The sequence below is a fragment of the Elephas maximus genome, chromosome 8 (assembly GCF_024166365.1).
Source record: "Elephas maximus indicus isolate mEleMax1 chromosome 8, mEleMax1 primary haplotype, whole genome shotgun sequence".
NCBI lineage: Eukaryota > Metazoa > Chordata > Mammalia > Proboscidea > Elephantidae > Elephas > Elephas maximus.
In genome coordinates, this window is record NC_064826.1 from 83362271 (window position 1) to 83389113 (window position 26843).

General features: G+C 41.9%; 1 protein-coding gene across 2 annotated transcripts in view; it reads right to left on the reverse strand.

Annotated features, from left to right (window-relative positions):
- RAPGEF5 (Rap guanine nucleotide exchange factor 5) overlaps window positions 1-17617 on the reverse strand; it is a 271965-nt gene extending 254348 nt beyond the window's left edge. For both annotated transcript variants that reach the window (XM_049894492.1, XM_049894491.1), the window contains exon 1: window positions 17272-17617. In XM_049894492.1, the coding sequence (XP_049750449.1) occupies window positions 17272-17496 (225 nt within the window). In that variant the 5' untranslated portion in view covers window positions 17497-17617. The remainder of the gene's footprint in view (window positions 1-17271) is intronic.
- Window positions 17618-26843: the final 9226 nt, after the last annotated feature.

Below are 26843 nucleotides of genomic sequence, written 5' to 3' on the forward strand. Positions count from 1 at the left end.
GAGTTAGAATTTTGTTCTACCATTTTTCTCTAGCCCTGTCCAGGACCCTCTATTGTGATCCCTGTCAGAGAAGTTGGTGGTGGTAGCCAGGCATTATCTAGTTGTGCTGGACTCAGTCCGGTGGAGGCTGTGGTAGTTGTGATCCATTTATTTTTTATTTTTTTTTCCAAAAGTATTTTGTGTTTTTGGTGAAAGTTTACACAGCAAGATAGGTTCCCCTTTGACAATTTTCACATAAATTGATCATTGTTTTCTGGTTATTCCATTTCCAGTACTCTAATTTCCCTGCCCCCTTATCTTCTCATCTTTGCTTTGGATTAAAGTTGACCTTTTGGACTCACACAGATGTTGTTCTAGTACAACGGTGATTTAACAGGTAATATTCTCGATTTTATGTGTTATTCTGCTCTTCTGTTAAAAGCTGATCTCAGAATAGTTTTGGTTCAAGATTTAAAGACCATTTCAGGATGATAGCTTCAGGGAGTCCTCTGGTCTCAGGCGGTCCAGTTAGTCATTTTTAAGAATCTGAGTTTTGTTCTGCATTTTTCTCCCATTCTAACTAGGATCATCTATTGTGCCCTCCTTCAGATCAGTCGGTGGTAGCCAGGCACCACCTCATTCTTCTGATCTCAGGGTAGCTGAGATCATGGGTCCCGTAGGCTATCAGCCCTGTATATTTGTTTCTTCTCTATGATCTTGGTTAGCTTCTTACTCTTGCTCCTGATAAGCAGAGACCAATAGTTGTATCTTAGATGACTGCTCACAAGCTTTTAAAACCTGTAAAAATGGCTTGGCAGCGGAGTCAGGCCTCCTCATCTAACTTTATGAGGAGGAGAGAGAATCATTATCAGCATTAACAGCCCAAGGATGATTCCCATGAGGCAAAGGTCAGACACACCTCCTCTCTCCAGCCTTCTTAGCAATTCTGACACCACCCACCACCTCCCCCTGCCCCCCACCCCAAGGCACTCTCCACTTCTCTGCTGGGTTTGATAATTCATTGTAATGGCCATGCAGAGCCCTCAGACAATACCCACAATTACAGTGCTTATTAGGAAAGCAGCAGGTTACAATGCAGGATCAGAAACTACTCAGGATACACTTCTTCAATCAGGACAGCCTCTTCTCAGCCGTGCCCCAAGGCAGGACTCTCTCTCTGGCCCTCAGTCTCTCAGCCCCTAAGCCCCTCGGCCTAGGCTCTTCCTCGCCCAGGCAAGTGTTACAAACCTCTTGAGCTCTGCCAATAAGTGCCTGGGGCTGATCCCACTCGCCAGTAAACCTCAGCCCGAAGGTGCTCAGCTCTCTTGCTCCATGGGTCAGCAAGCCCAGCTCCACCAACAATTGCCCGGAGGTACCCCATTCTGCCAGGAAGCCTCTTGCTGAAAGGCGCTCAGCAATCTAGCTTCATGGGTCAGCACACCCACCACAGCTGCCTCACTCTGTGGGCCAGGAAGCCCACTGCACAATCTTGCACCAGTCTCCTGGTTCTGCCATGCTTGCCACCGCTTCTCACCATCTTGCGCTGTCTCCAGTGTTACAGCCCTCTGTCTCCTGGGCCTGGGAGGTTCTCAGAGCAGTGATCCCATGTCCAAAGGATGTGCTTCACTCCTAGCTCTTCTTCTTGGTGGGAGCTTGCTTCTCTCTCCTTTCATCTCTTGTAAGAAAAAAGGTCCAACTCAAGTAAGAGCATGTCTTGAATAAGTGTGGTAACGGTGGTGACTGCAATAAGGGTGGTGACATCAGCCACACCCGCTAGTAAGGTCGTGACTCAAGAAACCAAAAACCAAACCAAACCCATTGCCATCGAGTCAATTCCAACTCATAACAACCCTACAGACAGAGAAGAGCTGCTTCATAGGGTTTCCAAAGAGCACCTGGTGGATTTGAAGTGCCGACCTTTTGGTGAGCAGCCATAGCACTTAACCACTATGCCACAATATCCCACCCTAATCCTGCCTCATTAACATAACAAAAAACTCACTCCCAAACCTTAACACAGGCATAGAGGCTAGGATTTACAACACATAACAAAATGGAGGATAATTACATCAGATCACAAAAATGGAAGATGACTACATCATTACATAACTGCCACATCACTGAAAATTCTGTTGACACAAAACCTTAACCATCACAGGTTCCATACACCTTATTTGCATAGCCCAACCCATTCACTGTGTGGGAGTCACAAAGACTATGGCTAGAAGGGCCATATTAAGTAATTTACTGCACCACAAGACCCAAGACGCCACTCATTTCACTAGGACTTTGTGAGCCTTATTACACCAATTGGCTGAGCTGTCCCATGAGATTATGGTCCTAAGCCTTTAAACTCAGAAAACTGATCCCAGCAGGTATTTGGTTATATCTGAGGAACATCTGTAGTCATGTCTTCAATGAATACATGCATCTGCCTACACATCTGTATTTACATGTACATATAAATACTTCTATCTGTTCTCACATATGTGTACACCTGTACCGACTTGTATATGTATATGCCTATATCTATCCTTATGTGATCCTAGACTTTGTTGGATTTATTACCCTCTTATATATGTCAAATTCTTTGGTCCAGGCTTCCTTTTCTCATGAACACTTCTCAGTGGCATCATTTACTTTGGTCATGCTGTGCTCACTACATCCACATTCAATGCCACATTTTCCATCACCAAAAATAACAAGTATTTACAATTTAGAATGTGTTTTCCTCTCCCTCTCCTCCTTCCCCTGGTAACCATCATTAAACATGGGTCTATTTATATGCATCTATTCTTGTCTTCTTATAAAAGACAAACCACACAGTATTTGTCCTTATGTGCCTGACTTAGCATTATGTCCCCCAGGTCCATCTATGTTATATTTTGTGGACTTATCATTATTCTTTATGGTTGCATGGTATTCCATTGTATGCAAGTACCACATTTTGCTTATCCATTCATCCACTGATGGGTACTTCGGTTGTTTCCATTTTTTGCTTCTGTGAATAAAACTGCACTGAGCATAGGTGTGCATGTATCTATTCATGTCACTACTTTTAGATTTCTAGGGTATATTCCTAGGAATGGGACTGCTGGATTACAGGGTAGTTCTATTTCTAGTTTTTTGAAGAAGTGTCATATCATTTTCCATAGTGGTTATACCACTTTACAGTCCTACCAGCAATTGATAAGGGTCCCAATCTCCCCACACCCTCACCAACATTTGTTATCAGTTTATTAACATGATTATCTTTAACATGCAAAGGTAGGCTTAAACCCTAAACTCCTGAAAAGGGTATCTAGCATCCTCTTCTATATAAAACAGGGCCCTCAGCTGGGGTCAGGAAAACTAATAGATTGGTGCAATGATGAAGAAATAAAACTACTCTGCTGCATAGTAATGAGAACAAACAATATGATGAGCTGATTCAGAGAAAAGGTTCTGGGAAAACAGCCCATCAGAAAAACCTTATGCATAAAAACCTAGGCGAAGGAAGAGAGCAAGAAAGCAGGAATGGCAAAGCCAAAGGAAACCAAACCCCAGTTGAAGATGGACAGCTCATTCCAAGGGGAATGAGTAAGGAGATGAGTCTGCAAAAACTGGGAGAGAAGCAAATCAGAGATTTCTTGAGCCAAACAGGGGAAGGAGGTACAAAGAACACAAAGCGAACCTGAGTCTCCTAACAGAAAGGGCACAGCTAGGAGGAGAGGGAGAACTTTCACTCTAGATTGGAGGAGAAAACAAGATGGATTAGCAAGAGCAGTCCTAACCCAGGATCTGAAACTGCAAGATCAGGAGCCCAGCCACCCACTCTTCCATACTGAGCTACTCCTTGTTCCCTGAACATGGCATGGACTCTCCCACCAGCATCACAGAACCCCATTCCCTATCTCTCTTGTCAGCTCCCACTAACTGACACTGCTCATGCATCCCTACTTCTGGAAGTCTTCATCTAGGAAAGTTCACTCCCCTTCCTGGCAGATTTGGGCTCCTCCCCTCTGTGCTTCCAGTGGCATGTCTTCTCTGGGTACCCAACAACGAAGACTTGTTGACTAAATGACCAGAAAAAAAGGAAAAACAGATAAGGAAAAAAAAAAAAGACAGGACTCAAATGCTTTAAATCTGTGCCATATGGAGTAACAAGAGGTGGCTGATCATGCTTCCCTATATACAAATTTATGAAAACCCAGAAAGAGAAAAAAAATTCAGAGTTAGTTTTTCCTTATAGAGAACTTATCTTCTTCCAAATAATTAAAGCAATGGAAATTCTGAGATCGAGGGCCTGTTTCTTTAAACTTCTCATTTATTAAGACAAGGTATTCAAACGTTGGTACCCACCCTTTACTACCACCCCATTGTTTATAAAAGCTGTGAAACAGTTTCAACCTGGGCATGACATTTCAACATAAAACAATGGATAAACACACAGAATTGGTTTAAGTATGTGTTGTGGTCCTGATTCATGGTGAAATAACCATAGAAGTTGATCTGGCCGAGCACCAAAGCCACAAAAAATGTTTTTACAGCTTTGACATGCCCACCACTGGAACCCATAGGCAAAGTAAGGAAAGGTGTAATTATTCCATTCAACTATTTGTTACTTTGTGAATGTAGCTTTGGCAGGCATTTCAGAACATGTTCAATATACCGTGACAAAATTTAGCAAGATCAAAGTGCCACATAAAGGTTTTATAACTCCTGTGTACAGGCTGATCATGTCAAAGGCGACTGGGAAAAAGGCAGGGGAAAAGAATTGTCAGGGAACTGTAAAGAAGGCATGTAAATTCTTCCAATAATGACTTCTCTGACTCTGAACCACAGCCATCAAAGTGTATGCATAGGCATGAAGCAGGAATGGCAATCAGGCCACCTCTAGAACAGTCCCAGCTTCTAGCCAGAGGCCCAGGAATCTCTCAGGACCTTCGGTGGTTAAGTCCAGCATCCCTTTAAATGCCAGGCCCCTTTTCCTGCATTCCTTTCTCTCCAGCCTCCACCCAAACTTCAGGAACTAGGCCAGCTTCCTTGCTTTAATCCCTGTCAATGCCCACTCCATCCATGGGGCTCTTTTCACAAGGCTACATCTTCCACTGGCATTCTTTTCAGCAGTGCTCTTGCTTGGGCTCCTGTATCGGTCAACAGTCATTTCAGGAAAATCCTTCTGGGCAAGGCTCAGGGACCCAACAGGTGATACTGTAGAATGCAGGGACTAGTAACAGTGACAAGTCTTCAAAGCCTTCTCATTGGGAAAGACTAAACTTTACTGGAGGCTTGAGAGACCTGAAGCCTGTATCTACAGACAGAACCTCTGACCTTTCTGTTAGCAGCCAAGTGCTTAGCAGCCTAGTGCTTAACCACTGTACCACCAGGGCTCCTTGCAGGCCCTTTAGATCAGTGCTATTAAGTGTGGTCCATGGACCAGTGGTAGCAGCATCACCTGGGAACTCAATAGAAGGTACTTAGGCCTCATTCATGGGTTACTGAATCAGAATCTGTAAGATTAAGGACCTGGATTCTGTTTTAACAAGCCCTCCAGGAATTCTGGTGTGTGCCAAAGTTTGAGAAGCTCTGCTATAGACCCCATCCTTCACAGCCTTAGGCAGAAGAGAGTCCACAGACAACCTCTCAGAGACCCTGAGACTAAATGAAGTCCAGCCTAAGGAGCTGTTGACTTTTTATTTCCTCACTATGGCCTTCACCAAGATAACAATTTTTGAACCTCAGGTTCCTTAATTTCTACCAACATTGCCAATAATATCCCCTCCAGCTCTTCAAAGGCATTGACCTTGAAGTCCTTCAGAGCCAAAACATCAGGCAATAATAATGAAGATTATATTGATGGTGATGATGGCAATGACGATGGCAGCAATTCACACTTCCTGAGCTATTTCTGTGTAACCAGCTGTGTCCCGAGAAGACTGCATGTATTAACTCATTACCCATGAGATGGGCACTACCTTCGCTTCACAGATGGTGAGGTTGCGGCATACAGAAAAGCTCCCTAACTTGCCTCTGAGACTAAAAGGAATACCTTATTTGAGAGTTATGAATAGGAAAATAAGGCGTGCAAAAGCACTTTGTAAATGTAAAGCATTATATAAATGATGACAGAGTAAACACTTAACTACTGATGAACTGAATTTGCCAGCTTTCTTAAGCTCTAACTTCATTTGAGATATTAAAAAATACACTAGAATACAACTAGGCAGCTGTTTTGTTTTAAGGAGTTGATGTGCCACTGGCAGTGGAAAATTTGAATGCTTCGATAGGTGCTGTTTGAAGACTTGTGAGAAACTTGAAATAGTAGAGGAAAAAAACTGCTGATGCTATATAAGACTAAGAAACAGCTTTCACTGATGACAAGAAATAGCCACAAACCTCTTATCCAAAAGAAGATAAGACTACCTGGTAAGATTTCCCACAGACACAAAGGGTAGCTACCACTAAGTTGTCTTCTGATACCTCTCCCAGAATTCTGTTTACAGCCACCATTTAATCTTCTAGAAACGGATTTACAGGTACATTCTTTTTACTCCTTTGATATGAGATTTCTTGATTCCTCTTGCATCTTCAAATGTGCTCTTTGCCAATGCATTATCCTCCCACTCCCACCCTCAACTCAAGAGATGTGAAGATATTAAAGAGCCATCTTTCCATTTGCCTAAGACATACCTAGAAGCCCTGATGGCACAGTGCTAGGCTGCTAAGCGCTTGGCTGCTAACAGAAGGGTCAGCGGTTCAAACCCACCAGCCACTCCACAGGAGAAAGATGTGGTAGTATGCTTGCATGATTAAAAAAAAAAAAAAATTTTTTTTTTTTTTTTTTTTTACAGCCTTGGAAACTCTACGAGGCAGTTCTACCCTGTCCTACAGGGTCACGACACGTCAGAATTGACCTGATGGCAACCAACAAGACATACCTGAAAGTGTTCTGTAGATGCAGTTGGCATTTCAACGTAGAAAGATCAGTAATCTGACGTTGGTGAGACAAGAACAATAAAAAACCAATGACCTATTCCACGGCTATTTCCCATGATAGGACTTTGATATTCCATTTTAGAGAGAGAGACTCAGAGAGGTTACTTAATTTACCCCAGGTCACACATTATGTGACAGACTCAGAAAATGTGTTCCCTACTACGCCACAGCCAATTTCTATCTCAATGGATTGAAATAGGCATACTTACCCCAACCTCTAAAAGTTACTACACACATCTCCCTCTCTACATATATATATGTATTTTTTTAAATAAAAGATGATTTCATGCCTAAAATAAATAAATTCACAGCACAATATGATAAGTGAACCATTTGTAGTGTTTGTTCATTACAGTCAACACGTAGAGTGTTAGACCAAGCAGAAGTGGTAAGCTGTTCACGTCCCTCAATAGTAACAGATGAGAGCAAAGCAAATTTACAGTCAGCAACAAAGGCGTAAGTGTGAGGCAATCACAAGTCTTTGTGTGCACACCTCTAACAGCTGCAAGTAAATGATTTGACAAGGTCAACTTCAATTGAACAGTAAAACCACCAATGGGGCTGGAGTTTAAGTTGCTAGACCAGTTAGAAAAAATTACAGGAAGACAAACAGCTAGAGCGCAGAAGCTCTGTTTTCAGGGCTTTTCAAGTTTAGTAAAGGTTTGTTTTGCCTTATCAGAAATCCTGAATTATGCTTTTTCTACAGATAGCATAAACAGTGCAAAAAAAAAAAGAAAGAAAAGTGCCGTTCAGTGGAGAAGCCAATGCCTGGAGAACAAAGCAGATAAAATACAAAAAAGATTAACTGCGCCCCAGAAGGTAAAATCTGCCAGCTCACCAAATTATGGTGACTCAGAGGCAAGTCTAAATGCATTCTCATGGGGTTATGTTCTCAGTTTCAGAAAATAAGAATATTATGTGGAAAGCTTAACTTCTAAATTTTACTTTCTTAAAAAAAAAAAAAATCTGTGAGGAAACCAACAATAATCTATATATTTTTTATTTCATTTAAGTTTTTATTTTTTTCACCTTCAATATTACTCAAAGACTACTCATGTTTTCTAAAAAAATCATAAATTTATTCTCATCTGACACTTAAATCATCTAAGCAACATCAGTGTTCATACCAATTGTTAATATAATCTTAAATCACAAGTCATAAATAGATACGAATTTTGTTTGTATTCACCATTTTAAAGCTTTGACTTACTTTATTTCTCTAGATAAACCATGCAGCTACATTTAAAAATTAAAACATGGTTTGCCATGTTACCTTAATTCTAAGACATCGATAATTTTAAGATACACCATTAATTTAAAAATAGCTTTACAGTGAAAAACTAAGCGCTCCATTAAATGATCACATCAACTGTAAGATACTTCTGCTTTCAAAGTGTTAAAACAGAAAAAGAAAAAAAAAAAAAAAGGAACTATAATCAAGGAAATACCCTAGTTATTTTACCCAGAGAGAGAGACAGTATAGCAGAATAGTTATAAGATAAAATCTGGAGTCAGACTTCCTAGGTCAAAATTTTTTGCTTCTCCATTTACTGGGTTATCTTAGGCAATGTACTTAACCTCTCTGAGCCTTTTTCTACCACATTAGAGTTCTTCAAACACCCTCCACATGATAAATGTTATTTAAATAAAAATACTGGTCAGAGTCATCATCACCTCCACCACCTACCAGGGCTCACTGAAGCATTTACTTTACTCAGAAGCAAAGAGTTTCCAAATCAACAAACTAACAAATACTTGCTGATGACTGAATGAGTACCTGATACAGGTTAAATTTTTAGAGTAAGGGAAGAGAAAAGGTAAAAGAATTATAAAACCATGGCATTGCTCTCCAGTAAGCAGGTTAGAGAAGGGCTTTTTAACCAGGCGCCTGTGGTGGCCCAGGCTTCAGAACCTCCACGAGCCCCCTGAAATAAGATGCAAAATTAGATCTGCATGTGCATTTTTCTGGAATGCTACACTCTAATTCTTAAAAAGGCCTGGGGTCCAAAGAGGGAGGAAAAAAAAAAAAAATAAGAGTCATACACTTAAGGTAATCATACCACATTAAAATGTAAATAAACAAAAGTGTCATTTCATTGAAAGACAGTTGCGTGTTCTCTATTGTTTTATTAAATTGTAAACAGGTGTGGTTACTTTGACAGGTATATGTACTTTCAACTTCTTAATATGAAGTTTCTTAAATATCAAGCGAGTCATGATCAGAAACTTAAATCCTGGGTTACGACAAACTAATTCTCCCTCTTCTTCCAGTTCTTCCACACAGGCCAGAAAAGGAACTACCTTGCTTTATAAATCTCCAAGTAGATTTGTAACATGGAGCTAGCGAGCATCAAAAGGTTCTGAGAAAACAATGGCTTCTGAGATGAGTCATCCCAAACCTTCCCATTTCTTGTACAATGGCTGATACTACTGGGAGATGATGGATAGCCGCTCAAGCAACAGACAAATGCTCCTTGTGAGTAATTAAAAACTGAAGCTGGAAACCACTATTGAAGACAATGGAAAGAAAATGAGCCAATATGTTTTGTGCGTCCATTGTTTCAAAACACCTTGTGTTATAATTATGTCAAAGTCTTAGATGACATGGTATTATGGAAAGGCCACAGACTTGGGAGTGACACAGTCCTAGGCGCCATTCTACCTCTGCCACTTCCTAGCTGGGTGATCACAGGAAAGTTACTTAACCTCTCTGTACTGTAGTTACCTTGTATGTGAAAATAAGGCTAATATCCTCTTCCTAAAAAGTCTACTGAGGTTCCATTACCATGGGACCAGAAGAAATGAATCGTGTCTGACCACCATTACTCAACATTTTGATCAAGGACCCAAAAGATGGATCCTGAAAAAAATGAGCAAAAGCATGAAACATTACATCAAACTCACATGGAAACCAGGCTTGCTGGATCCATTGAGACTGTGGAAACCCCTGAATCTCATGCCTGGTAATTGTCTTTAAACCTTGAACTGAAGCTATCCCATGAAGCCACCATTAAACTAAAGTTCAGCCCAATCAATGAAGAAGGTTTCCTTCAAGCACAGCACTCTTATAAAGAATTATCTATATGAGTATAAACTGACAACATTTAATCTAAAGCACAAGTAAGAACTTTAAGGGGCAGAGAGCCTAAATTAATGGTGATAAAACAATATGAATAGAAATACAATGTGAAACATGTAACCAATGTGACTGAACTATTCATGTAGAAATTGTGAATGGATGTATGTTTGGCTGTGTATATTGCCATCAAGAGTAAATAAAATACATATTTAAAAAAATCACACTGCCTGAAAAATGTAATTACAGTAATTTAGCAACAAATATCAAAAGATTTAAAAAAAAAAAAAAAAAAGCCTGCTGAGGTTTCAATCTGATAAAGATGCGCCAGTGTCTACAATAGTATCTGTGGGCTTCTCCTTTTCTACATCCACTATAAATGTTTTATCATAATAATTTACTACAACAAAAATTAAATAATTGATTTTAACTATTTTACCTTCACATAAAACCTCATAACTTCTCACAAACTACTTCCAGACTCCTTATCAGTATTCCTAACAAGAGCTGTTATGCAATATTGAGGGGGAAAAAATCATAAGTACTCAAAGTCATCACTAGCGATTTATCTCCCTCCTTTTCCATCTATTTTTAGTTACCCTGGTTACCAATTACTGTCAAGTCAATTTAAGAGTGTGAGACACGCTTCTCTCAGACTACTTTGTTACGGTAACAGTATTTAGACACCGCTTAAAATATTCACTATATGTTAGGACACCATTTTTCCAAAAAACGGAATCAGACATTGCACATAAATCCAAATATTTTGTGTGCCTAGATTTCCATAAATAGGTTCATGAAAATACATTTGCCTAGAATAAGCATCCGGGGAAAGAAAATTTAAGCTCCAATGTGTCCAACACATTATATACACTGTCTTAATTCTCAGAAAAACCTGATCCACTATATATCTTATGACAGAGGTAGAAACCCAGGCTCAAAAAGAAACTCCTCCAAGGACAGAGTGATGACACCAAGTCAATTACGGAACCAAAGCCTGGATGCAGGGAGGACACAGGGAGGACACAGGGAGAAGAAATACAGTATTAACTTGCCATTGAGCTTCCTTTTTAGAATTCACATGAAATTAAAATGGAACAGATGATTCTACAGGGTTTTTTTTCCTTCTCCTTCTTCCCAAATAAATATTTTTTGCGGTGACATCAATGGAGTTTAACTTTATTTATAGCCATAAACCCACTGCCATGGAGTTGATTCCAACTCATAGTGACCCTACAGGACAGAGTAAAAGTGCCTCATAGGGTTTCCAAGGCTGTAAATCTTTACAGAAGTAGGCTGCTGCATCTTTTTCCCACAGAGTGGCTGATGGGTTCCACCCACCCACCGTTTGGTTAGCAGCTGAGCACCTTAGCCACTGTGCCGCCAGGGCTCCTTATTTATGCTGGCATAGTGGTTAAGGGCTGGGGCTACTAACCAAAACGTCAGCAGTTCGAATCTACCAGGTAGTCCTTGGAAACCATATGGGGCAGCTATAGCCATAGTTACTGTAATTTTATAATACCAAAGTCCGAGTTGGTCATTTGCCAGCAATCAGTGGCACTGCAGTCAGTTTCTCAAACAAGATCATCATGTGTCCCTCATATCTGATCTGACTCACCTATCTTGGAAGACGCATGCCTTCCTTAACCCTTTCATTGGTAAATTATTATTATCACATTTTTTTGGTGATGCCATTTTTGTTTACTAATGGAATGGATGCTGAATCATTGTTTGTTGGTAGTTTTTTATTATTTGAAAAAATGGGGTACCAACTGCAAGCGGGATATATCGTCCCACATTCCATGAAGAACATCACACACACAGGCCATATCGGTCCCATGGCCCAGGAAGTGCATCACACTTCCTGGTTATACTCGAGCCATAAAATATCTTACTGAACTTTCTAAAAATATACAAAAATACACATGAAATACTAAATAAACATTGCGCTTGCTGCACATAGTTGTTCCCAGTTTTATTTAGAGTGGGCCATATCAGTACCATGTTCCATGAAGCATATCGCACACGTGGTACATATGGGTACCACAGCCCAGGAAGTGCATCACAAACTGTTTTCACCCCTAAAATAACTCACTTGAATACTTCTGGATGCCAGTAACAGTAGTTTCCAAATGACACAAAGGATATAGTAAACATACTTGCAAGCTTTATCTTGCCATACAGAAGCCAAAAGACACAAAAGTTTCACAAGATCTCTGCTCTGGGAAGCATCCCCTCATAAAATGGCTCTCACCACTCCAATGTGGCACAGAACAACTTCTTTGTTTTTTAGGCAGTTGCACCAGTTATCTACCACAACACCAGAACATACTAAACCAGCTCAAAAGCCTGCCAACAAACCTCCGGGGAGGAAATGTAAATGGGACATATATTCTCAGTGTCCATGAAAGCTAGTGGCCTTTATCTTCTGATAGGCTACCATAAGCAAATAGGCAAGAAAAAAAAAAAGGAAGTCTGGTGTATTCATGAGCCTTTTGGACTGGCCCTGATTAAGATAGGCCTGGGAAACTTTTATTATGACACACTGTATGCCATTTTTAATTTTAAAAAATATTAGTTATCATTCACCTCTAACCACAATGTCCCCGCCCCCATAGGTCTATCACAAGCCTCTGCATTTGAAAATGAAAGAAAGGTAAAAGTCTGGCATCACAACAGCATTTATTGACTGTTCTGGGAGTGATAAGGTAGTATCAGTAGGCCCTATAGTAGTTTAGAGTAAATAGGCCCTTTGCCCTCATTGCATTCAAAGAAAAACAAGATCCATTCAGAGCATGGACTCTGAAATCAGACTGCCTGGATTCAAACCTCTCTCCCACTACACTCTTAACAGCAATGTGGTCTTGGGCAAATTACATACATAATCTGTGCTACAGTTTCCACATCCATAGAATGTGAATAATAGCATCTAACTCAAAGGCTCATTGTAAGGGTTAAATGAGGTAACAGACATATATAAAGTACTCAGAACATGCAAGGCACATACTTCAGTATTATAACATGTTAACCATTGATTTTAATTTAAATTAAATTAAATCAATGATGATTTCTAACTACACAGGAAAAATTACATGATTTGCTTGTAAAATGTGTGTACGAAATGACTGTAAATTAGACATACTGGTATAGCTGGGTTTGGTATAGCTTGGAGCAGTACCTGTTTATCAGTCAACAAAGTCAAATTTCTGGCTGAGGACGGAGAGTATTAAGTCACACCTAAAGCACTCCCTCTGGGACAGAAGGAAAGGGGTTGTCTTGTTCCTCTTTAAAGAGATGCTAAATGAAAGAGAGAGAACCTCATTCAGACAGCCACCAGCTGTTCTTCCCAGTTTCTCCATTTTAAAGAGTGTCTGCCAGAGGGCCACTGCCTGAGTGAAGGGTGGTTAGAGAAAGGAGGTCAGGGGACAGAAGACAGACACCCTTCTGATGTCTAATCCAAAGGCCAAGAGCCACTGGAGGACTTCGGTGAACAGTCAATTTGGCACAATTGGTGAATCATTCTGGATGCTGTAAATGAACCACTTCAAGGAGATGATGAAGTGGCAGAGCACTGCAGAAAAGATCACAGCAGCCATGCTCAAACGAGTCAGTCCTGGCATTTGACAATATATAGAAAGAGGAACGTAGTTACCACCTATTTGATTAAGGGGAAAATGTCAGTCTTAGAATCTGCCTGGTGAGAAGGACTTAAAAAAAAAAAAAAAGGTGGGAGGCTTAAGAACATGGTAGAAATAATGCAGCCACTAAGAAGTGAGAGTTGGGAAAAATGAAGACTATTCTATAAAAAGAATCACTGCTCCTTGGAAAAGATGGCTGATTTCAGGTCTGGAGCAGAAAATGAACAAGACAAGTTTAGAACATCTTGTGCCAGAAAGCAAGAAAGCTATCAGAGACTACTGGGGCCGTATACAGGAGAAACAAACTAAGCATCAAAAAGAATATTCATTGCAATGGGTTCAAACCTTTGGGGGTTACTAGGGCAACAAATCATTATCTTGAAAATTGATAAAAAGAAAAAAAATTAAGCCCTTTCCCGCATTTCCTGTACAATCTGACTTTTTAAAAGAAAAAAAAAATAGGGACCCAAATATTTGATAAGGGAAAGTTCTTTATAGACAGAATTCCAATTAATAAAGGCAAGATTAGCTCATCACCATTCCACAATCCCTAATGAATGGATCTAGATTACAACTATGTATGATGGTAAAATCATTCGGTGAAAGACAGGTAAACAGACACTACCTGAGCCCACTAATCAATCTTAATCTCAAAAAGAGAGAATTCCAGACATTTTGTGTCTCATGATATGAAGCAATACGTAATTCACAGCACTACCTACAAGGATGCTTGCCTCTGAAGCTGAATCTAATCAAGCCTCTGGATCTAACTAGCAGATTACAAGAAATATGGGGCCACCACAAACAAGGAGTCAGCCCAGAAAGTGAGACAATCTACCAGACTAGCAGATTGTCTCCAGCAAGTCAATGGCACAAAAAAAGGGAGGGGGGAACTGTTATATACTTTAAAAACTAACAACCAAATACAACGTGTGGACCTTGTTTAGCTCCTGGCTTCAAAAAACCATAAGTAAAAAGACCTGTTTGAGAAAATTTAAATATGGTAATTATAAAAAAAAAATTAAGGAATTATTATTAATATTTTAGGTGTCATAAAGGAATAGAATTTATGTATTTTTAAAAGTCCTTATCAAAGATGTAAACTGGAACATTTATGAATGAGATGACATGATGTTTACGGTTTTGCTCTCCAGCCCTCACAAAAAAAGTGGGGCAGAGGGAAATAAACGAAACAAGTTTGGCAAACTGTTAGCTGTTGAGGCTTGGGTGTTTATTGTACTTTTCTCTCATAATCGCCGTAAGAAGTAAAAACAAACAAAGACTAAACGGTTTTGGTGGGAATTCAAACTCTGCCATAGCGTTGACTTTTAAGAGGCAGCTAGGGTCCACCCACAAAGCAAAACTAAGTCTCTCACCATTTGTCCTAAAGAGGTGTAAAGGATCTTAATCAGACAGCAGTTTGAATGGTTAGAAGTGACTAAACCAAGGAACTCTGTTGTGTTAACCAAGTATCAGCTTAATTTTGCCTGGTAAGAGATAGCCTACAATGCACCTGGGTTGAGCAACACAACCCGCAAAAAGTTTAGCTGACTTGTTTTTCTCTTTCTTCCCCTTTCCAACCCCTTTAATGGGAAAAGCCTCAAAATCACAAAAATGATTCCAAACAGAAAGAGGGAAAAATAGTTGAAAATTATGGGTTTCCAATACTGGAGAATTTGCCAATTAACCCTCCCCCAATTTAGAAAAAAAAAAAGGCTCTTATTGAATGTGTTTGGCGTTGGAATGTCCCAAAGAGAATACAATAGTAAGTCAAAGAATGGTTAATAGTAAATCAAAGAAGGTAACCACAATCAGAATAATTAAAAAGATAAAATATGTATATTGGTAAAGCACAAACAGCATTTCAGGCAGCAAGAAACACAAGTCTCTATGCAGATGAACACTACAGATCTATTTATGCAGAAATCCTCGACAATTCTTGTCACAGATTGCCTAGCTGCCCTCCTGTCTTCAGTATTCTGTGCCATGAAAAAGTAACTGTCAAGGATAATAGGAACACAATTTGACCTACTTTTCCCTAGATTCCTGCAAAGTCTGTAACTCTGGTGCTTGTGTTTACTTAGCCCTTACATCTCTGGGACACATTTCCTCGGTTTCTTTGCAGGCAACCCTGTACGCCATACATTAAGGTGTTACTTGTGGGCCATTCCAATGCTCCCTTTGTTATCAAATTTAAGAATGTCCAATTACCCGCAGCTAATCCTCAGAATCGAGTCACTGGGTAGTACAAACGGTTAAGCACCAGACTACTAGCTGAAAGGTTGGTGGTTCCAACCCACCCAAGGCTCCTCAGAAAAACCCTGTGGAGCAGTTCTGTTCTGCACACATGGGATCGCCGTTGGTTGAAATTGCCTCAACAGCAACTAACAACAGCAATCCTCAAGACATCGTTCTGAGGTGTGACACGCACAATCATGCCTACATAGGAAGGAAAATGCCTAAGAAAGGAAGAACACAGTCTAGAGAAGTTAAAGACCTACATTAATTTTGGCCCACTCGCCTCCAACGGAAGCCACAGCAAATCAAGTGTTCCTCCCTAACCCTCAAGTTCCCACAAACCCATCTTTGCAAGAGCTAAAAGCCTCCCCAGTGAGGTTTTGTAAGGCAGACAACCGAGACTTCATTTTAAAAATTACAGCCACAAAATTTACATTGTTGCAGCTTCTCAGTAAAAAAAAAAAAAGGCTGCTTAATGGTGACGGATTTTTTTTTTTTTTTTAAACTGGGTATACCCCACCAAAAGTTCCCCAAAGCCCTGGTGAGCAGGGAGATCTGAGTAAGTCAGTCCCCTGGCCTACGGCCCTGACAGGACCAGCTAAGTGCCTTGAGAAAGATTCCAGGAGACAGTCAGCAGGCCACTCTCGCTCCTTTTAACATACAAAACATGTCTGACCTGCTCAGGTCTTTAGATGCACTTGGAACCTATGAGGGACACTCCTTCACCAGGAAATCATACCTAAGCACATCATCAGGAAGTCAATAGTTAAGGTTCTTGGGAGCGTGCACCTTCCTGCTCAAGGGGGCGTCACCGAGTAAATGCTGGCGATGCCCAAATCTAGGAGCTAGAAGCTCGCCCAGGAACTTTCAACTCCTGGGTCTCCCCCTTGGCGGTGGTGGAAGCCAGAGCCAGCCTGGGTGCCCGGGGCTTGCAACGGGACGCCCCCAAACAAGCACACACGTCCCACGCCCCTTGCGAACTGAGATCCCACTCGTGTGGCCTGAGGCTTTCTGTCGGGGCAGGGCTGGCTGACTGTTAGGCACCGGACACCTGCAGCTTCCCCTCCGAGAAGAGGCAAACCGCCCTTCTTCTGGCGATGCCCATGGTCCGGCAGCCTCAATCCAGGTGCCTAGGGATTAAGTCAGGTGCATCGAGAGGGAGGTGAAACGGTTCCTCACAGGGGTCACTCCCACGACCTCAGGCCCCTATCCAAGCGAGTCTGGCGGCAGAGCGCGCCTTCTGCCACCTCCCCAGCTTCCAGGAGACCCCCGCAGCGGTCCTCAAGGGTGGGCGCGGACGGCAGAGCGTCCGCGCCAGCTCCACGTGCGCGCCGCGCAATCCCACTCGGGCCGGGCACTCACCCGGCCCCCGGCGGCGCTCCGCTTCCTCCGCAACGTGAGTCCGCTCCGCAGTAGCGCGGGCAGGTCCTTCAGCCGCGGCCGCAGAGGCGCCGGCGGCTGCTCGCGCTCCCGCTCACGGGCGCTGGGGCTACGGCGCAGGGCGCCGTCCGCTGCCGCCACCGCCGCGGCCAGGGCCGGGCTCTCGCACGGCGGCTGCATCTTGACCGAACCCACGGCCATCCTCATGCCCTGCTGGCGGCTGCGGCGCCAGGGCTCCTCTACGCCGCGCTCGCCTCCGCGCGCCGTCCGCGGCTTAGCCAGGCAGCGAGAGGGCGCGACTGCGGCTCGGGCGCGGGGCGCGCTGCCAGCCGCTGCCCATTGGCGCGCGCCGCGTCCCCCGTGAGGCTCAGCCCTGCGCGCCTCCCCTTCCCAGCCCAGGTGCGTCCGGCCCCGCCCCTGCCCCGCCCCCTCGCGCGGCTCACCTCCACCTCCAAATCTGGCCCTTTTAGACAGTCCGGGACCGGAGAAGAGTAGGAACCCGGCGAGAGGGCACCTTGGGTACCCGCTTGTCTTCAGGTGCGGGAATTCCCCGAATCCTCCACAAAACCCACTCTACTGCCCACCCAGCCCCAATTCCCATTAGTCTCAAAAGTCCTGCTTCACTCCCCTATTCCCAACAGCCACGGCTGACCTGGACTTAGACCAAGTGAGCTGAAAAGTCTGGGATACGCCTCCCTCCCGCGCTTTTTTGCACAGCCTAGCCCTAAATCATAACCTTTATTCCTAAAAACTATTGTTGTCAAATAGCTTCAAAATAGGCTCGGTATTCAGCTGGTCAAACGCCTTGGAGATAGAATTGCAGCCTTTCTGACCCCTTTTTGGCACAGCCATTAAAGGATAAAGAGAACTCCTGTTCTTATGTTAGGTGTTTAGCAACGTAGGTGGATAAAGAGAACTCCTGTTGGTTATGTTAGGTGTTTAGCAACGTAGGTGCAAGTCTGGTGACCCGAAGATGAATCTCTGTTAACGTGTTGGAACCTGACCTTCGTTGAAAGCCTGGTGTGTGTGATGAATGCGCTTGGTAAAATGTAAAGACCTACGATGGTGTGAATCATTGTTTACCCCATGCCAGGAGGTAGGAAGTGTGGAGCCCTGAGGGTGAAACTATTCCAGCAGGTCCCTAAAAACCAGGGGTCTGTGAGTCTTTACATCCCGGCTCAATCCATCTTCAACAACAGTCAGCTACAGTTTTTATTCCATAACAGTAGGACACTGGGACCCCAGTCTTTGCCTAAGACTTGTAAGAATTGAATAAACTTGTCCACGTTTAAAAAAAGAAAAAGTCAACAAATAGGATTATAGGAGGTTAGGGCCCTTAGCCCCTCAGATGGTAGATGCTTGGTGAATATATACAGAAATGTGGATGTGTAAAGAAAAAGGAAGAATAGCGTGTGACCTCTGCCCCTAAGGAACTTAAAATTTGGACCAGGAGTAGATAAACGTATTGCCTTGTACTCTTGGTAATTGCCAAGTGAGTGTGGATAATGAGTATTCCAGGCCACAGGAGCGAGAAATGCTTCTGGGCTAGGCTAAGCAAAGAAAAGTTAATGAAGGGAGGGAAGTTTGAACTGTGCTGAAGGCTGAGTGGGGAAGATTCAGGCAGCCAGAAAGGAGTCACCTTCAAGTAAGGAGGGTAACATGAGAAAAACACCAAGGTGGTAGCACACAAAATCTACTGGGCACTGAGAGTGTCATACTGGTTAGAGAGAGGGATAATGAAGAAGTGAGAGAAAATACTAGAATGGATGCTGGTCATTCTTTGCAGAAGGCCTGAAATTCTATCACCTCCATGTGTGTTTACTGGAAACAACTCTGCAATAAGCTCTTAAATATATTACAGTTTTCAATACCTATCACATATATTTATCCAAGGCCGAAATTCCATTTGTATGTAATGTGTCAGCCTGTTCCAGTTTTTATAATATTGAAATACCACAGCAGCAGTTGGTAATTAGTCATTGCAGAAGGCCTCAGAGTGCCCCCAACTCTCCTTCCATGCTCCAAACATCGTCATGATGTTGTTGTGTTATTGTGTGCTGCCGAGTCAATTCTGACTCATAGCAACCCTATAGAACAGAATAGAACTGCCCCCACATGGTTTCCTAGGCTGAAATCTTTACAGAAGTTGATCACCAGGCCTTTACTCCCACGGAGCAGCTGGTGGGTTATAACCGCCTTTTGGTTAGCAGCTGGGTGCTTAACCATTGCACCACCAATTAAAGGGTTAACACCTGATCTAGCAGGAGCTCTCCAGGACACTACTGACCAGCATCCACTCTGATTAGTGGGTACTTGTGCCATATCACCCCTGATAATACCATTTGAATCACACCATGAACCTACTCCACTCCAAAATGGAACACATGTATTTTGTCTCCCAGTCCAGAATCTTGGTCTTCACACTCTTTCGCACAGCTTCTCAATGTAAGGTCGGGGAGTTTGGACTTTATTCCACAGGTTCTATAGCACAGATCAAAAGTCTAATACTCAGATATCAATAAGAGCACTTGGAAAGTTGGCTTGGGTTAGGTGATAAATGCCAAGTGTCATTAAGCCTCAGACAACAGGGAATGATAGGAATGTGTAAACAAAGGAGCCATGCCACTGATAGTGCAAATCAAGCAATGTCATGCCTCAGGACCTTTGCACTTGCTGTATCTTCTGCCTGGAACAGCTTCCTCTGCAATGGCATCCAACAGAACTTTGTGCAGTGATGGAAATGTCCTAAATCTGTGTTGTAGCAATTAGCCACATGTGGCTATTAAGTAGTTGAAATGTGGCTAGTGAATTAATTTTATTTACTTTTAATTAATATAAATTTAAATAATCACATGTGACTACTAGCTACTGTATTAGACAGCACAGTTATAGAAATCCACATTTCCCTTCCTTAACTCTTTCAATTTTTTTTAATAATTTTTATTGTGCTTTAAGTGAAAGTTTACAAATCAAGTCAGTCTGTCACATATAAGCTTATATACACCTTACTCCATACTCCCATTTACTCTCCCCCTAATGAGTCAGCCCGCTCCCTCCTTCCAGTCTCTCCTTTTGTGACCATTTTGCCAGTTTCTAACCCTCTCTACCCTCCCATCTCCCCTCCAGACAGGAGACACCAACACAGTCTCAAGTGTCCACCTGATACAAGTAGCTCACTCCTCATCAGCATCTCTCCAACCCATTGTCCAGTCCCTTCCGTGTCTGCTGAGTTGTCTTCGGGAATGGTTCCTGTCCTGGGCCAACAGAAGGTCTGGGGACCATGACCGCCGGGATTCTTCCAGTCTCAGTCAGACCATTAAGTCTGGTCTTTTTATGAGAATTTGGGGTCTGCATCCCACTGTTCTCCTGCTCCCTCAGGGGTTCTCGGTTGTGCTCCCTGTCAGGGACTCTGTCAATTTTTTTAACTCGAATGTCACCATTTCAGTGACGCCTTCCACGACCACATGATTTAACATTGTAGCCTTCCCCATTTACGACTTATCACCAGCCAACAGTCTATACATTTTACTTATTTATATTGTCTGCTGTTTGCCTCTTCACAACTAAAATATAAACTCCACAGGGGCAGGGATTTTTCTGTTTCAGTCAGTATCTAAAACATATTAGTTAAACAATTGAATTTTTCCGTATTATAAGAACCCAGTTTTGGAAAAGGAGCTTAATCTGGATTAGCGTATAAAATCTCCTGATTTTGCAATGTTGAAATTTTTTTCAGATATAAGTCCTTTTTGAGTCAGCAAACAAGCCAAGTCAAACAAGAGTACTGGCCAGCAGTTCACAACTTTTCCTAAAGGCTGGGGTGCCAGAACCAATTGTTACATATGAGAATGGCATCATCAAAGCTAAGGTTTGTGGAAATAACTAAGGTGAGAAACGTAAGTTTTGTTGCCAGGGAGGGCAGACCAGGAAGGTGGCTCTGACAATGAACTAGCTGCAAAGTGATAAGGGTCTGAATCAGAGGGGGCCGTGGAAACAGAAATAGGGGTTAGATATTAGTTCAGACATGACAAAGAAGGCTCCTCAGGCGTTGGAGGAGTAGAAAGTTACTTCAGATGGTTGGTGTTGCAGATTTTATTTTTCAAAGATGGCCACTGCAGTATCTCTTATTCCATAAGCTCTTCTGCAAAGTGTTCTTACTACCCCTCCATCAAGAGATGGGGTTTATTTCTTCATTCCCTTGAACCTGGACAGGCCCTGTTACTGCTTTGGCCAATAGAATACAGCAAAGGTGACAGTGCCTGTTCTGTAAGTAGCCCTTAATTGGCCTGGCAGCTTTCACTTCGTGATCTCTTGAGATGCTTGCTCCCGGGGTACTCCCACTCAGAGCCCAGCCTTTTTGCTGTGAGAGGCCCAAGCCACATGGAGAGCCTACGTGAAGGCTTTGGCAGCTGAGCTCCCATCCAACAAGCAATATCAACTACTAGTTACTTATAAACAATTTTGGACACCCAGTCCAGCTGAGTTTTCAGATGACTCTTGTACTAGCTGATTTCTGACGGTAACCCACATGTGAGAAGCCCAGCCAAGAACTTCCCAGCTGAGCCTGGCCAACCCACCAAATTGTGAGATATAATAATAAATTGTCTCAAGCCACTATGTTTGGAGGTGTTTGTTACACAGCAGTAGATGACCAGAACACATGGCTTAGAAAAATGTGAAGAGCATGCTCCCTTTGTGTATAAAAAGGAGGGAAATTTATATTCATATTTGTGTGTGCATGAAAAAACTCTGGAAATTTCTTACGAGGGATCAGAACTGGCTACCTGGAAAAACAAAGGAAGAAAGGCCTTTTTCACTGTGTAATTGGTTTTATATTTTTTGTTTTTTTAAAAGATTGAAATTCAAAAACATTTTTTAAAAATCAAATTAAAAAATGGCTCCAGAGTTAGAGAACTCAGGGAGATAGGGGGAGCTGGTTTTGAGGGGTGTTAGTTTTACATAGCAGTTAAACTGACTAGAAGAGAAGGCACCCAAGTGAAAATCCAGCCAGCAAGAGAAGAGGATAAGCTAAAGAGAAAGGACCGAAGAGATAGATATTCCAGTATCCAAAAACATTGTGCCAAAGAATAAAACCAGACTAGTGTGCTAACAGGCAGAGGAGCAGAGGCCATCCACTCCGTTCGTTCTAAGCTTCAGTCCCTGGAGAACATGCAGCAGGTAACGTTTCATTCCCAGTGGTAAGGAATTTGGAGTGGTAACTCTTATGGCTTCTCCTCATTAATTTTTGTAGTCCCATATAATTACGAAGAATAGTAAAGAAAGCATCCATTACTTGGGCTTTCTCTTGCATTTTTCCAAGGGAAGAATGTACTTGCTAGCCTCCTGCTAACTGTACAGAATGAATGTCATACTAACGAATCTCTGAAGACCACAGTGATTAGGACTTTGATGAGCCCTCCTTGAAGCCCATCGCTTGCCAACATCTCCCCATTTTTACTTTTGTCCCCACTTAGGATGTTTTGCCTTGCTTTACCAGCTCCAAAAAACAAATACAGCCTTAAACACCAGTTTTTCTTTTGTCTGTCTAATCAACCCTGCAAACACCTCATATGTAGTGACCAAAATGGAATAAATATGAACCTCCCTTTCCCCACTGCTAAGAGTAGGTGGGATATCAGAAGGCAGATCTTTGCTGAGAATGCCAGATATAACCGTCAGAGTACTTGTCTGAGTACTTGATACTAACATTATTTTTATGTTTTCTTACAGAATGACTATGCAATTGAGTGAAATGTAGCAAAATAATGTAATATGTTTGAGGCCTAAAAATATTAAGCTTTACTCATTTTATTTTTGTTTTTGAGAAGCATAAATAGAACTATCTTCCATCAGACTGTTCATGACAAACCTGTGTGCTGCTGCGCTGTTATGTTTACAGGACACCAAGCACTATGCGTCATGCAAATCCTCCCCTGGGGGAAGATAGATCTTAAACTCTTTGCATTGGTGTCTCCAGCCAGAGACAGTGGCTGACAGGGATGGATGCTGTTTCTGTAAATTCATCTTCTATTCATTACACTCATAATCTTGAAACAAAATCTGCCTGATCACGCCTTTTCATATACTATTGACTATTATCATCTTGGTAATTTCTTTTTTTTAAGTCAGGTATGCAAGTTTCCCAGGGGCTATGAATCGACATTAACTCGACGGTAATAGGTTTTTTGTTGTTGTTGTCATTGTCATTTAGGACACTTTTGGAAAAAAAAATTCAGTGTGGCCAAAAGCCCAAGAAGACAGAAAAAGGGGGCAACATGAAAATAACTTGACCAAAACACAGCAAGAAAGCCAAGCCTGCTTTCTTGCAAGCAAAGCAAACCTATGCTATGGAATCATCCCATTCTCCCTTCTGTGCTTATGGAAACCTACTCATCCTTACACAGGTCACACGATACCTCCTCCTGAAGCCTTTTCTGCTCTCCCCATTTAGGGTTAACTCTTCCTCACATAAACCTTGGGGTTTACCTACCACTATGATTCTATTTTTACCATCTCTTTTATCAGTCTGTCTTGTATTTGAATTAGATATCTGCATAGCCTGGAGTCCCTGGGTGGTGCAAATGCTTAAGGCCTCTTAATTGCTAATTGAAAAGTTAGAGGTCACTTGGAAGAAAGGCCTGGTGATCTACCTTAAAAAATCGGCAATTGAAAACTATACCATTTCAATATTGAAAATGCACATGGAGTCACCATGAGTCAGGTCAATTCCATGGCAACTGATTCCTGGCACCTGGTATATCTGACCTATGTGATGTTGTAAACCCTTTTAGGACAGAATTTATTCATCTTTGTATTCTTCTCTGGCATCTAATACAGTGCAGGTAAACAAAAACACCAAACCAGTTGCTGCTGAGTTGACTCCAAATCATGGTGGCCACATGTGTGTAAGAATAGAATTGTGCTCCGTAGGGTTTTCAGTGGCTAATCCCCAGGTGGTTCTTCCAAGGCTCCCCTGGGTGAACTTGAGCCATCAACTATTTGGTTAGCAGCAAGCACGTTAACCATTTGCAGCACCCAAGGACTCCAAGTACAGAGTAGTGCTGAGTAAATAAATGCATGCATGAATGAATGCTGGCTGGATGAACAAATGAATGAACAAAATCGTGATTAGCTAAACACTGCTGTACTAAATAGAGGAAAACAAGATGGAGGTCTTAGCAGATGCAGAGTCTCAAAGGTCACAGGAATGTACTTTATCCCAAGGGTGTTGGGAGGCTATAAATGGACTCCAGATGGTGGCATGTTCAGATCATCAGGGAGAAAAGATGATTTCAGCATCAATACGTAGAATGCTTTAGAATACAGAGACGCTGAAAGCTGAGAAGTCACCAAAACAGTTACAGGATCCCAAGCATGAAGTATTACAATGGCAATCCATAAAATCTGGTTAATGGAACCTTCTTCACAGAGTTACTGTGCTAATTAAATGAGATGATATTTCTAAAGCTCTTTGCAAACTTTAAAGCTTTGTACATAGAGCACTGCCTTTCTTGTAGGGGTCAAGGGGAAGGAAAAAATGAAACAATGCCTTGGAGAAAGCAAACCTGGACTAGGTTGACAGAAAACCCCAAAGCCAAACCGTTGCCATTGAGTCGATTTCGACTTATAGCGACCCTATCGGACAGAGTAGAACTGCTCCACAGGGATTCCAAGGAGCGGCTGGTGGATTTGAACTGCCAACCTTTTGGTTACCAGGCAAGCTCTTAACCACTGATCCACGGTGCAAAGAAACAAGGGATACCCTGACCAGAAATTAGAGACCTTTAAAAATGTGTTTTTTCTTGTTTGTGAATGTTCGGCACTTGTAGAAATGACCCAAGCAGAATAAGCTGTGAGAAAACCTGCCTTAGATGGTTCTGGCAACACCTCATGAGTTCAAACTGGCTTTTGAAGATGGTGTTAAGATATCAATCTAGGGCCAAAGAACACTAGGAACAGCAGTGGAAACTGTCCAAAGTCCTTCAACATGGAGAGGGCCTTTAATTTGGAGAAGACAGTACTCAAGGGGCAATAGTTGTTTTCAAATATCCTCAATATGTAGAAGAGAAATTGGAATCAATCTATATGGAGTTAAGACCAGTGAGGGAATCCACAGAGAAAAAATTTCTTCTCAACACAATGAAGGCTTTTGTATCTATTTAAAGTACCGTTTGAACCTACATGGCTCCAACCCTTTTAAAATGAGGAGCTTATACTGGACTTGGGGGAATTTGTTTTATCAGATGCATGATTGAATTAATGATCCATAATGTTGATTGCAGCCCAAAGGTTCAGTTATTTCACTGTCCCCAGTGTTACAGGCAGCAGCTCTCAAAGTGTCAGAGTGTGGTCTCGGGACCTCTGGACATCCTTGAGAACCTTTCAGCGATTCCACAGATCAAAACTATTAATAATATATTGAGAGAGTATATATTGGTGTTTTCCATAAGCTACAGACATGTGATATTGCAACAGACAGGATGCAGGAATAGATAGGAAAATCCAGCTGCTTCTATTAACTCAGACATTAAAGTGATTTAAAAAAATGGAAAACAATGCCACTGTGCTCACTAAATTGTGTTTTGTTTTGGAAAACATAGTTAACTTTCATAAAACATATTATTTATATTAACATGTAATCATTTTATTATTATTCAATGAATAAATGTCGTTGTTAGGTGCTGTTGAGTCAATTCTGACTCATAGTGACCCAATGTGACAGAGTAAAACTGCCCCATAGAGCTTTCTAGGTTGTTTTCTGCATGGGAGGAGATCACCAAGTCTTTTCTCCTGTGGAGCCACTGGTGGGTTTGAACTGCCGACCTTTCAGTTTAACAGCCAAGTGCTTAACCATTTTGCTACCAGGGCTCCTTAAATGAATAAAAAAATATTTTTAAAATTTCTCAGTTTTAAGTTTGAACATGGTATGTATGAATAGATATAACCCACATAAACAAAAGCTTTTTGGGCTCCTCAATATTTTAAGAGTGTAAAAGGGTCCTGAGATAAAGACAATTTTGAGAACTATTATTACAGGGCATAGTCAGAGTGAGATTTATCTCTATTAATAAGAAAGGAGGAAGATCTGAACAGGTTAAAAAAGCTTTCTCCCTTTCCCATTTCCCAGCTACCTTCCTGATCTAATATCACTTGTATCCTGACACAACTAGTGACTTCAACAAAGGTGGCTACTAGAGGGACCTGGGGTAGTGAAATGGAGAGACCCATGCTTTGGAATCAGGTGGACCTGGGTTCAAATCCAGATTTTTCTACCTTCTGGTTCTGTGGCTTTAACAAGGTACCTGATCTCTCTGAGCCTCTGTGTTTATTCTGTGTAATACTTAAACTACCAGTTTGCTGAGAAATCTAACCCAATGAGGTGCCCCGTACATTATAGCTCTCCATGTGGCTGGTACCGTAGTTGGTAATCAATTCCCCGTGAGACCCAGTGCAGCTGCATGACCTTGTGAACAAACTATGGTCTATATATGATTTTCACCAATGCATTTTCCCCAAATATTCCCTTCTCTAGGCAAACTCCAAATCTGTAACAG